Raw genomic sequence first — 14,066 nt, forward strand, 5'->3', positions numbered from 1 at the left:
AGACTACAGACTGATATCTACTAGTACTACCAGTGGCTTCATTAGTAACGTTCCCACAAAACATGGTTTTCTGTCTGTGCGTACATACCCTGAATTTGGTTAGCCTCACTGACGAGAACAATGGACGTTTCTTACCCCTCTCTAGGATTACCCCTGACTTTTCGCACCACGAGCTGCAGCATTTTTTCTCTCGGCCTCTCCCTCTCCTCCCCCCACCCTCCCCCACGCACACATTCTCTCTCTCTCTCTCTCTCTCTCTCTCTCTCTCTCTCTCTCTCTCTCTCTCTCTCGTAGTTTTAACCTACACAGTCATTTCATCTAACATTAGCGGCCCCTTCATTTCCGTAACTGGCAATCGGACTTGGCCGAAAATGCGAAGATAAGGCGGGATTCCCCGACCCAATTTCACAACGAGACTGGGATTCCCCGGAATCCCCTATATCCCGAATGCGCATGTCCCGCCTTCCGCCATTTGTAACGTAACAAAGTGATGAATTTCAGACCTCTCAATTTTACTAATAATATGTAACACAAACAGTAGAAATATCAGAACAGGTTAGGGTCTTTGTGACCAGTTATAGCGTCCACAATGGCTGGGAATTTCTGGCAGAGTTCACATTAGTGAGTACTTGTGTATTTTTAATGTTAAAATTGTCACCAGATTTAGAATTTAGATCGACCCTTTTTACTATTTTAGGCACTCTTACAGTGCTTCACGTTTAGTTTAAATCCTAAGACGGTAGACTGCGTTCGATATGTATTTTCAAGATCTTGACATATGGTGATTCAATATGGAACTATAGTATAGGTATGGACTACATCGGGATATGATATAGACGTTAAAATGTGTTCATTTGAGAAAAAAGTTAATAGAATGGTGCATTACTGTAGATCTACATGTATGTGTCCATTCTAACAAGTAAGGCAAACACATTTCTAATTTGGATGTTACCCCCCCCCTCCCCATGCTCACACAAACGCAGACACCACAATCTACCACCACCCTATAAGTCTTTTTTCTCCTTTTAAAGTTTTTTATTTTCTAAATTGAATTTTGTGGTTTCATTGGTCAATGATATAGGAAATTTGCTGTATTTACTGCTTCCTGCTTTATAAGTAAATCAGTTTGGCAATTTATCTTTCAGTTTTCTGGTGTTTTTACAAGACAATGAAATGATTTGATGAGGGTCATGGTTCTTCTTCTTCTTATTATTATTATTCTAGTCAGCAGTGGATCTTGGATAGGCAGGATCTGACCAGGGAGAGACAGATTGACCTGAAAGTGCTGACAGAAGAAGAGTATCAGAAGTTGATGATATTTTATGCCAATTGTAAGAAGATATTTTTCAGGATTTTGTTAGTAAAATTGTTGGATGTGAAGAATTGAATATATTTTGGAGAACTGAAGATCATCAGTTTATTGCATTATTGATGACACCAAATCTGTTAATATTGTTTTTTCCATGAAACACTTTTTATTTTTACAGAAAATGCAGATTTATTCACTCACCAATTGTGACAGAAAAATAATGGCTGAAAATATTCAAACTTGTTGGATTTATCTGTAACAATACACACAGATGCTTTGGTGTTGTTAATCTGCATTTCTGTGTATTTATTATTAAACTATTCAGTGATTGATTGATATTTTCAGTAATCCAGTCTTTAGGAGAACAGCTGAAAGTGAGACAGCAAGTGATCGCCACAGCTACCGTGTATTTTAAAAGATTTTATGCCAGGTACATATGTTGTCAATACATTCCCCCTTATGTTTTAAATGCATACAAAATGAATACCATTTTGTCTTTGTTCAGAAGAAAGAAAATCAGCAATTTTGGTTTTATCACCCCATCCAAATCCATCTAATTTTATCCATAAGTCTTTATCTCCAGCTCACATTAATGAAAAATGTAGAACTCAAAGTATGTTTTCTATAAAATTGTAATTAAAAGCAGAACTGTTCACTCTTCTTCTTACCTAAGTAGCAATGTGGTCATTTTGCTTCAACCTCATGGTGATAAATCATTGCCTAAAATTACTGGCCCAGTTCAAAATCGACAAGAGCAAATAATTCTCTTTTTTTCTTTAATTTGGACATTGTTTAATTATTTATTTCAGAAATTCCCTGCGCTGTATAGACCCACTCCTCATGGCGCCTACCTGTATATTTTTGGCTTCCAAAGTTGAGGTTTGTCTTTGAATTTCAACCAAGATTCGAGGACAATTATAATTGTGATTATTATAATAGTTTCTTCCAAACAACTTTTACTGCTAGCTACAATCAGAGTTATTCCCAATTCAGTATTCTGCTGTCTCACAAGAGAGGTTCTACAAAGAATACTGGTGATATTGTAGCCTGTACTGTAGATGACGTGTTCCTGTCTGATGTATATGGGATGTGGCTCGAGAAACACAGACATAATTTGATATGTCGCCGTCTTCAGCTGTTGTTTTGAAGAAACTGTTGTAATATCTAACTGTGTGTATAATAACATTTTAAACTGGAGCTTGGGTTTATTTTCTGTCACAATAATCTGTAAACTATACTCTTTGAGATGTAATATAGATGCTGAGATGTAACATAATCATAATGGATTGGTAAAACTACAACCATTGCTAAGTTCATAACCAGCTTGTTGTGCTGTGTTTTTATTATAAGAGAAACCAAATTTATAAATCCAACCTGATAATGAAAACATTGTATGATGATTGCTTTCCCTTTGCCATTTTAGGAATTTGGAGTAATTTCAAACAGCAGGCTAATATCCACATTCCAGACAGTTTGTGAGTATCATTTATTTATTTATTTATTTATTTATTTGTAAAAGGTAATATATATTACAGAATTTCAGAGTAACATTTTACTGGGTCTGGTTCAGTTTTTCTGGTATTTGGCATAGTGATAAGGTCCTAGGCTGATGATGGAAATGTTTCAAAAGATTTTTAAACCTGTCCAGATTTTGTCACATATGGAGACAATACAATTAACCATTTGTTATCAATATTTCCTTTAAAAAGATATGAATTTCTATTTCAGTGAAGACCAAGTTCCAACATGCTTTTCAACAAGAGTTCCCATATAGAGTGAACCATGTCCATGAATGTGAATTCTTCCTTCTTGAAATGATGGTAATACTTTGTTTACAGTGCAATAATTTCTGAATAAGTTCAAAGGGAGCCATCATATGAATATATATCTGCTTTGTTACACTAACCTCTTAGTTTTAAATCAGATAATTAAAAAAAAAATTACACTATGTATGGCAATATACTTGATAAATACAAGAAGAAGTATCATGATATAATTTAAAAATTGCTTCCAGTAAGTAATTATTACCTCTGCCAAAAAAGGTTATGCTGTTAGCTTTTCTGTTTGCATTTTTATTAGAAGACAAGCTATAACATTTTCAAAACACTTTGATGAAAACTTCTCCCTTTTAGAAACAAATGATTTCAGTGAGTTCTAACTGAATCCAGGTATCCTAATATTGTTTGAAATTATAATTTACATTTTGTCATGGCAGATGTCTGCACTCTTGGAGCACTTTCTAGTTTTGATTGTCGTAATGAAATATTTTTATGTGTTGTGTCAGGATTGCTCCTTGGTGCTGTACCACCCTTATAGACCACTAACTCAGTACATAGCTGACTTAGGCCAGGAAGAACTACTGCCATTGTCATGGTAACATGAAATCATTGACTAATTTACTGATTGATTGATTAATTTATCGCTTTGTTCATTGATTGACCAATATTACAATCTATAAACCTAGTTCTGTGTTTTTGACAGTTCGTACTTATTAGCTGTGTGGACAAAATTAATTGTGAACGTTCAATGTGTGACTTATATAATCCCAGCGATATTTATTAATTTCAGGAGGATTATCAACGACAGTCTGAGAACAGATGTCTGCCTTCTGTATCCCCCCTACCTCATAGCTTTAGGTGAGCTTTTTAGCTTTGATGCTAAAGATTGTGTCCAGGAGCGATTGCCCCCCCCTCCCCCGCCACCGGTTGTCAAATTTCAGGAACCACATCAAAACCACAATGCAAATAGCACAATGCAATTAACTTTAGTTTCATTATGTAGAGATCATTTACATTTTGGCACTTATTTAGGTAAGAAAAAGTATTTTAACTAATACACACAGGTTTGGTGTTACTATGCCAAAGGATAAGAAGTCTGGTAATGTTTTGAAATCTTTGTCCTAAATAACTCCTTTGCAAAGGTTTTTCTTCCTTTTCATTGGTTTGCCAGTTACATCCTTACTCTAAAAATGAAAAAGTCATGAACAAATTTCTGTAAAATTTTCAGGATAGGTCAAAAACTTAGAATTTATAAAACTTTGGTAGTGATCCTTTAATTAATTAATTATAAAGAGAAATGAGCTGCCTTGGCAAAGGTCTGCACCCTATGGATTGAGTGATTTTCTACTTCATCATGCACTTCTACATATTAAATAAAGTTTTTTTGCTGATATTTCCCCAGCCTGCCTCCACATGGCGTGTGTTATTCAGGGAAAAGATTGTAAGACCTGGTTTGCTGAACTGTCCGTGGATATGGACAAGGTGAAGCATTTTATTCATTTATATAATTTATTATTACAGGAGAGCTTAAGTACTGGTATTAGGATTGTTTAGTGCCTGGGACTTTTTTTATTATTAATTAATATAATTATTGATGTAGTTGTGAAAATTAATTATTGTCAGTAATTAATGTTTTAGTTTACTAAATATTTATTTTACTTCACTTATGCATTAATTTTACCACCATTATTATGATAATTATTATTGTAATGTGTTCTGAACCACCTTAATTTGTTATTGCCTTTACCAAAGTAATGTTAAAAAAATTAAAAGTAATTAATAGATAAAAATGATAAATTAAGATGAACCATTTTACTTAAAATTTATAATAATGACCACAGGTATTAACATTCTTCTATATATTTCCTGCTAGATCCTGGAGATCACACGTCACATCCTGGCGTTGTATGATCTGTGTAAGAGTTTTGACGAGAAGAAAGAGATCAGCACATTGCTGAACAGAATGCCCAAACCAAAGACCAGTCCATCTCGACCCCCGTCTCAGGGTCCCAACGGCGACGGACAGGAAAGCCAGTCACGACAGTGAGGAGTCATTTGAAGGCATAAAGTGTGCGCTAGCGCTTTATATTGGGGGACAGTCTTGGAGATGTCTGCTTTCTTTGTCGTCACCATGGTATAGCATGTCTTTCTGTTGGCAAATTTCATGTTTATAAGTCCGTTTTTGAGTTCATAATTGCCGATATTGTTTACTGTCACATGTGAAATTTGCCTGTCTCCATCTGCATTACAAGAGTGACTCGGAAATTAGAAATTGAGAACTCAGAGACTGATTTATAAATTGTGATTTCATTAACGGTTTTGGAGATGGTATACCTAGGCGCCATCCAAGAAGGACGAAATTACCAGGAAAATTGAAGTCTAACGTCAGTATCAGCAGAAAAGTTGACATTTCGATAACATGGGTCAGGCTTTATGAACACATTATTGGGAAAGACGGACCAATAACTGTCAATACAAGTACGGTCAGCACAGGATAAAATAAAGATCTGTGTTTGCGCAGCAGAGAAAATGGAAGAAAATGAGAAGTCGAGAAAGCGAAAGGTCCAGTATCGGAAAAAATATCATGTGTGCTATGAGGACTTGTATGTAGAAATGATGCATTTGCAAAGCTGAAAAGAGAAAAGAAAGAGTGGAATGAAATAATGATCATAAATGAGTTCATTAGTACTGGACATCCATGATAATAATGACCAAAACTCTTAGTTAGCGTGTAGATGGATGACCAAGAGGGTTATCTCGGGATCCCCGGTAAATCTTAAAAAAAATATGTAATGAAGCGAAATAAGTTGAAATAAAGCAAGTTTGTTTTTACATCTTTTTTTTCTTTTTTTATGCACTTTTTATATTAATATAAAATTCCACTTTATAAAAATCATTTAGTTTTAGACATTCTGGCTAAAGAAAAAAAGCTAAATTCTATGTAGACGAGCATTTATAATATGCGCCAAAGTAACGGAGTGATATACCTGAAGAAGAATCGCGAATGACTTCGAATTTTTAGTGGAACTTTAAAATAGGCCAACCTGAAGATTAAAATAAGTTCATGGCGGTTGATAAAACAAAGTCGTGTTTTTTTAGATTGTCTATTTTTTAGATTTCTGATCATTCTTAGTTACTGATATACTCAAATCTAAGAATTATAAAAGTCTAAGTGCTGAAGATTTCAGCGATAATATCAATATTGTTAAACATCGGTGGAACTTATCGTTTTTTTTTTTTTTTTTTTAGAATGGACCTTTACAACCTAGCATTGAATTTAACCGCACATTGATAAAGGAATTTTGCAACCAAAAAGTCCAGACTAAAAACATCTCAAATCAAAAAGAAAAAAATGTTCAACTTTTTTACGAGTCGTCACACACGCGAATGCCGTTAAAATCCAACATACCAACAGTTTTTTCGCTTTGTAAACGTTTTTGTTTCTACTTAAACTTTCTTAAAATGCCATTAATTGATGCTTTATATGTGGTTTAAAGAGCCAAAAACTTTAACCTGAAACTCTTCTCAATCCGAAAGAATTTATTAATTGCACGCTTCAACATAAGTCAGAGACGTGATGGCGTCTTTAAGAATGCGCCATGTCGTCTAATGTCATTCCTTGCATTATATTGGTTGTCGCTTTCTCTTTCATTGCCTTTAACCGGTCTCATTTGATGTTAACCTCTATCAGCATTTATCTCAGTGACATTTAACTCTTCTTAATAAAGTTATTACAATCAATTTTAATGCTCACCACAATACATTATATTACCTATCATAAGTCTGTGATGTCTTTGGCGCACAAAGCGCCATGTATATACAATATGTACAAATATGGCCCATTTTAATTATTTTTTAAACCATAAGCATTTGCGCTGCAAAGCGATAATAAAATATTTTGATTTACAGATTCGCATATATATAAATAAATGTTTGTTGTCCTCCTTTGGCTCTTCGAAGTTAGCTACGTTAAAGATGTTATAGAGTATTTTGAAACTCACTGCCATTTCGAGCCCAAAAATTAAAAAAAAATAAATAAAGCTGGAAATTATAACATTTAAACACATTGCGGATACTGTAGGTAAAGACAGAAAAACATCCTTCTTAATATCACTTCAAAAATCCATGCTGCAGACAATTTTAGCAAAAGTAATATTTGATATGCAAATTTTTTTGCTGTGTAACAGCAAATCCAAACTGCAGACAATTTTAGCAAAAGTAATATTTGATATGCATATTTTTTTTTGCTGTGTAACATTACTTTTCTTGGCAAAATTACTAATTCCAAGTGTTAAACTTTTCCACATCTAAATATAAAAAATACCAAATTCTCTCAAACTTCAAGATCACTGTAAACTACTTATCTAAGTAGGTGAACAACATTTCTATTAAATGGCAAAATCTTATAGTCAAAAGTAAGTGGAAATGGTGGAAAAATTACCTATTTTGGTTTGAATCACGAAAATACTGATGACACCATTACAGAGATTCCATGGCTTAGATTTTAGACCAACCCAAAGACAAATACTTCTAAAGATCTCGAAACAATTTTGTTGCCCTTGCCCATACGAAGTCCGATAATAAAACACGTCAATAGTCAAAGAACATCCAATCCATTCCTAATTTCAAAACTGTATGTCCTTGTGCACAATATTTGACGAAAGATAAAAATCCGGAGACAAATGACGACAGAAAAAACAGTCCATTCATAGTTTCAGAGACGCAGTACACGCACTCTACACGTGCAAGTTCTCGCAGATGTAGGAGTTGGCGGTGGAACACACCCCGTCGTTGATTCCTGCAATACGTCCTCTCCAGAACCTCAGCTCCACGCAGTTCTCGTTGTTGTTATGGTTGTTGGGCTCTCCTGGCAGCCACTGGCAGTAACTGAAGTCAAATCCTGTAAAAAATGTAATAATATATTAAAAAATAATTAAAAAAAAAACAAAAAAACATGTAGGCCTATTCATTCAAAGACTTAAGATCTAAATGGATACTGTGAAGCTTTGTCGGATACTTTTGTCAAAGACGAGTATATGCACTTTTGCTTTATCTTATAACTTTTGCATCGATTAATCTAATGACTTTAAAAGATGTAATTAATCAATCATTCAATATACAGATAATTAAAATCAATATGTTTGTCTTTTAGTTTATATCCAAGCTCAACAAGTTTTCCCATAAGAAAGAGAGACAGAGACCAAGAGAGAGAGAGAGAGAGAGAGAGAGATGCAAGGTATCACCTACCGGTTCCCCAGTAAAATTGTCTGGATACTTCTATCGGATTATCAAGTGATTTGGAAATCTCCTCAGCGTTTTCCATTCTGCGCCCTGACGTCCAGAATTTGCTGAAACCGCCTTAAATTAAATAAAGATAAATAAACAAATAAATTAAAAATAATCAGAATTCACCGTTTCAGCTCGATTCCATGATTGCTTTTGATATGACTACGTCGAAGAACTAATCCCCCTCGGAGAAAATTCCACTGTCACAATTTGTTATTATTATTAAATATTCAGCATTTATTATCCGTAGCAAATATTCGTTACTCAAATTATGTCCAAATAAATTACCCACTGCATAATAATATCTCATGGAGTTGTTTCTTATCTTTTAATTCCTTTTTACATATTAATTGTGTTTGCATATCTTCCTATGTCTACATGTAATGGTAAAAATCCCTATCCGAAATTGACTTAACATTAACTAATACACCCTTTAAAGTGGACGGCGTCCTTTCTGCTTCCTTTGTGAGACCATGAAACTGGCATCACTGTGGTCGTTGAAAGGTAGCACAAGCATCGCTTTGGTTGCAAAATGAATGCTCAATGATCGGCCAGTTGTCGGCACGTGAAGTATGTTTTTTACTCACAAAAAGGGCCGCACTACGTGATGCAGAAAGGACGCCGTCCAGCGTAAAGGGGGCTTTAATACAGAGAGATACGTACCGCCGTTAAGATCCAAGTACTGTGTGACAAGGGCCAGTTCTCGCGCACTTTCAATACTGATCAGGTCGGCACCGCCGTTAGCGAAGCAGTCTGCGCGTGCGTCAGCCCAAGACTTGGCCTGGCTTACGAAGCGGTAACAGTAGTCTCCCAACTTCACGAAACCATCGGGACAGCCTGGAAGTGACAGGTCACCAAAATAATGAACGGTTCATACGGTTTATTTCTACTGTACTAGTAAAAAGAAATGATAATATGAAGTGTTTATGCTTGTGGACGTAAAAAAAATAATAAAATAATAATTGAAAACTAAATCTAAAATATGGAATTCAATTGATGTATGACATATTAATAAAAAAGGTAATAAAAATAAAAAAGAATAACTACTAATGAAGGGTTGTAAAAGTATGCCGGAATTGCCAAATGATTTTTGTGTTTTACATATTTTTGGTACTTTTGCATTTTATTCTTTATATTTACAAATCCTATTCAACGAATTACTGATGCAATTTCCGATATTGCTCGAGGTCTCGAGTTTTATCACAAATTCCAACAAATATTTTGCGAGATTTAGAGGAGAGAAGAGTCAGAAATAATGGCAGACTAGTGAGTTCAGGGTGGTACTGAACTAAAACTTGCATAATTTTCCCCCGAATATCTTTTCGGTTATTCACGCAACAGCAATTATTTAGTTATATTTTAATAGTTTTGTGTGTTACTTTTTGCTTGTAAAGACGAAATCCCCGATTATAATAAAGTTTCACCTTTGCTGCTGAAAGGTTTGTTCCATCTCTCGGAGATTCTCGCGCATATTTTATGACGTAGTCTCAAAAGCCTCGTTTTAGGCTTTTTCGGAAAATGTTCAATCTTATCGTCTGCACACGTGTGAAGACTTATTTAAAAAATGCATAGGAGATGGTTTTAAATTTAAATAGTTTAGCTTTGATATTTTAATCGTGCTGTTTCTTATTTTTTTCAAAGTCTCAACTCATGGCCAATATTTAGTCGCTGCTGTGTGTGTGTCTTTAATTATATCATTTATCTTTTCAGTTTTATTCAGTTGTAAATGATCTATTTGCTTATTTACTTTTTTATTCAGTAGTATAATCAATCCCTCCCGTTTTTTATATAATTTGAATTAAGCACAAAAGAATAGCTGTCTGCGCAAGGTGAATTTGCATGAAATGCAAGAACTCGTTCAATAAAGCGGATTTAACATTGTTCAAGAATTAGGCTTTTTGAACTGAGAAACGAAAAAAATAAGCCAGTCTATTCCGCTAAACAAATTCTTTTTGTATTTTGGAGCTCAGAAACCCCACTAATGATTGTCTATAGAAGTAGAAAGATCGGTAGGAATATGAGCTCCTCTTAAACGTTACCACAAAACTCCACAAACGCATAGCGACGCTGAAATTACCCAGTCACGATTCATACAGACACTTTAACGTGTATATATAAAGCTATTAAATGTTATACAAAGCGATATAGTCCATTACGTTACAATGGTAACGCGTAGAGCAGCTCTAAGTTCAGTTAATAGCGATGTTTATGTTTTTCAGGACACATTATGCGGAACATTTAACGTGCAATATTAAAGAATAGTATCATTTAGTCATGCAGGGTGTGTCTGCGGGCCTGCTGTAGACTATTCCTTAAAACCCCGATGACTCAAACGATGTAACCTTCCTAAATGTACAACGGGATCTGTTAGACAAAAGTAACATTAATTTAAATAAATAAGTAAATAATAAATAAAGTTTTACAATAAAAGACAACAACAACAATAATGGAAACGATAATGATGTCTTCTAAAAGTGGAAACTATATGAACGATTATAGCCCATAATTAATATAATTGTTACATTTATTTAAAGGGTTATAGTCATCTCCAGAGCAATACCATTGTCGCATGAATTTGTTCCAATGAGTTAATGAAAAGACTCATCAAGACGTGGTGAGTGGCATTTTATTTTCTTTGCAAAAGGCAACTTTGGCGACCAAGACCCATATCTATGTTAAAAACGATATTTGGCTTAAAACCTTACGTGAAAGAGGCCCCAGTCAGCGATCAAAACCTGCACCCGTGTTTTGTATCACGCGCTTAAACCGTGCTCGGTTAACCAGCCATCAAGGTTTAAATGCCTCATCCCTGGGAACATTAAGCCTCACATTTAAAGATTACCTATATTCAAAAAATGTGTAAGGTGCCTGCCTGTGGTTGACTGGCTGAGCACTTTGTGTTACTGATTCCATGGTACAATTTGGGCCATTTCAGAAGCTTAATTTCTGCATTAAGATATCTTGACCCAATAAGGTGTTGGAATTCATATGTTAGGTGTCACATAAGGTCATAAAGTGGTATGAGAGGTATGAGAGGGTGAGCAAAGATTTTAATGTTTTAAAGTCTGCCTAATAGGCCCCTACGCATTAAAATATAACAGACATTTTTGACGTGTTTCATAGACAAAAGTACGCTCAAGGAATGTCTACTTGCCCCCCCCCCCCCCTTCAACAAACACACCAACCCCCTACCCCACCAAAAAAGCTGTAATAAATTTGAGCGAATGCTGTATACTGAGGTATGCTCTCAGAGCAAAAATCTGATTCTTACTTTTTCAATTAAGTATATGCACTTAATCTTAGTCTATTCACCACTGTGGGGGTGCATTTGGCTACAATATTTTCTCTCCACCAGTCTATTTTCAAGCTCAAGTCCATGATTTGTGTTTAATTCACGTAAAACATTCGTTTCTGATGCTTATTTTTCCATTAGGTTTGCAGTTAACGTCAGAACGTAACGTAAATTAGGAAGACCGACCAACAGAAAGACTTTCATGACGTCACTAGAAGCACCTGACTTATCTTAAAACCCCATTTTCTGAATGTGAAATGCTCCTTAAGAACTTTGCAGAAGTCTCCACTTACTGGTTTTTAAGGACCCTCTAAAACCCGATAAATGAAGGTCGGGTACATATTGATCAGTTACACAGACATTTTTATACTGATATTATAATGTCTGAATACGTACATGTACCGCAAAAAAAGAAATAAAACGCCCCTTAATAGTCATTTTCTGTTTAATTACCACGTCTTATCAAATGTATCTCAAAATCTGAACACGAACTACAAAACCGCGGGAAAGTCGTTTACAAGTTTTGCCGAACCATTTCTAGCACAAATAAGATGTTTGTATTCATAACATGATGATTCATGAAATATGTACCTTTTTTGGAGAAAAATCGTCTGATTCAGTTAATGGGAGTCGGAAGACAGGTCATAATTACCTTAAAGCAGGCAAAAGTTATCCATTTTCCGTAGGTTTTCACCCGAAAATTAAAGAATCGAGTCAAGGAGCAAAGCAAAAGGGGATATATAGCATACCCTAAGTACTATCCCACATTTAATCAGAAATGTTAACTTTTCAGTGTGGGAGACTGAACCTTACAATAGTCATATTTGTGTACCACTACATAAGCAACTATCTTTATGTAGACTGTATGTAATTTTGGTTACCTAGAGGGCGTAAAATTTGTACGAGTTTCGCGAAGATTTTAATTGGACGGTAGTAATGAAATGCAGTACATAGCAAAGGGAAAGAAATGTTTTCTTATTAAAAAAAAAGATCACACGTGTCAAAGTGATTATTTAGGCGTGGTGCTCTTTTGTTGCATACACAGTTTGTCTAGTTTTGCTTTTTACTGCGCTTTTTCCGTCTCATTAACCTTTTTACTGTCGATGAAAAGTTAAGTGGAAGAACCTTAAAGTCGTACAATGATCCCAGAGAAAAAAAACTACCGTGAAAAGACCGAATGTTGAAAGGTTAACTATCCTGTGTTAATTTGAAACTTAAATCACCATGTTTCAAATAACCCGTATGTTAGTTTGCACATACCCTCACAGCAACAAGAAGCTCCTGCTTTTGCAGAGGAAAACATCATCATCATCACTCCAACCATCAGCCATGTTAACGCCTTTAACTCCCTCATATTATTTCCTTTTGCTGCTCTCCCGTGGAATTAAATCCACACACGAGGACTTTCGGTGACTTGCTGAGGTTTTGATCAGTTCAACAGACAGTTTTATACTGATACATATATTGTAATGTCTAGATACGTACATCAAAAAAGAAATAAAACGCCCCTTAAGAGTTATTTTCTGTTTAATTACATTATATACCATGTGTCATCAAATGTTTCTTAAAATCTAAGCACGAACTACAAAACCACGGGAACGTCGTTTACAAGTTTTGTCTAACCATTTCTTGCACAAATAAGATGTTTGTATTCACACTGCGATGACTCATGAACTCCGTACGTTTGGGGGGGAAATTGTCTGATTTATTCGATGGGAGTTGTAAGATATAGCGGCATTACCACAAAGGAGGTAAAAATATCCATTTAGAGTATCATAGGACGATTTTTTTTATTTATCTATACCTTACAAGAGCATGGATACTGATTTGAAAAGAAGTGAAGTTCGTTAAGTTATTTAGGCGGGGTGTTCTTTTTGCGTTCCTCGTATGGCTATTTATGTTTATTACAGGAACTATTCAGCAATATTTTCTCTCCTTAGCAATTTTTACCTATCGATTAAAATTCTATGAACCAGTTTAGCTGAAGAGCGTTCAAGTCGCACAATGATCCCAGAGAAAAACAAAATTACCGTGAAAGACCTTAGATTGAAAGGGTAATGACCCTGAGTTAATTTAAAACTTAAATCATCATGTTTCGAATGAGTTGTAAGTTAAATTGAACATACCTTCACAGCAACATGAATCTGCTGCCTTAGCAGAGGAAAACAACATCATCACTCCAACTACCAGCCATGTTAACGCCTTCAACTCCATCATTTTCCTTTCTTTTGCTACTTTCCCGTGGAGTTAAATCCACATACGAGGACTTAAGGTGATTTGCTGAAGTTTTGGCACGCCGCTTCTCTCCAAGCCCAACCTATGTCTCTCTCCGCCGAAAAACTAACCCCGAACCCGCCAAGTGCCGACTGCGAAGTGAGATGTCACGCCTCTGCTGAATCTG

General features: G+C 35.2%; 2 protein-coding genes across 3 annotated transcripts; one reads left to right on the plus strand and one right to left on the minus strand.

Moving 5' to 3' along the window:
• The first annotated feature begins 433 nt into the window (after positions 1-433).
• LOC106150971 (cyclin-C) lies at positions 434-5,919 on the plus strand. Its single transcript, XM_013524018.2, has 10 exons — positions 434-621; positions 1,225-1,331; positions 1,655-1,739; positions 2,119-2,188; positions 2,733-2,784; positions 3,038-3,129; positions 3,594-3,682; positions 3,878-3,945; positions 4,490-4,569; positions 4,961-5,919. The coding sequence occupies exons 1-10, from the start codon at positions 590-592 to the stop codon at positions 5,132-5,134; spliced, it is 849 nt and encodes a 282-aa protein (XP_013379472.1). The 5' UTR covers positions 434-589; the 3' UTR covers positions 5,135-5,919.
• Positions 5,920-6,609: 690 nt separating this feature from the next.
• On the minus strand, positions 6,610-14,066 carry LOC106150917 (C-type lectin lectoxin-Thr1). 2 transcript variants are annotated; one of them, XM_013523945.2, is made up of 4 exons: positions 13,792-14,066; positions 9,037-9,210; positions 8,335-8,445; positions 6,610-7,987 (listed from the first exon to the last, which is right to left on the minus strand). In XM_013523945.2, the coding sequence occupies exons 1-4, from the start codon at positions 13,880-13,882 to the stop codon at positions 7,824-7,826; spliced, it is 540 nt and encodes a 179-aa protein (XP_013379399.2). In that variant the 5' UTR covers positions 13,883-14,066; the 3' UTR covers positions 6,610-7,823. The 2 variants fall into 2 exon arrangements, with proteins under 2 accessions (XP_013379399.2, XP_013379400.2); XM_013523946.2 differs by lacking the exon at positions 13,792-14,066 and adding an exon at positions 12,926-13,074.

This window comes from Lingula anatina, chromosome 10 (genome assembly GCF_051362555.1).
Source record: "Lingula anatina isolate TDL-2025a chromosome 10, LinAna3.0, whole genome shotgun sequence".
Classification (NCBI taxonomy): Eukaryota; Metazoa; Brachiopoda; class Lingulata; order Lingulida; family Lingulidae; genus Lingula; species Lingula anatina.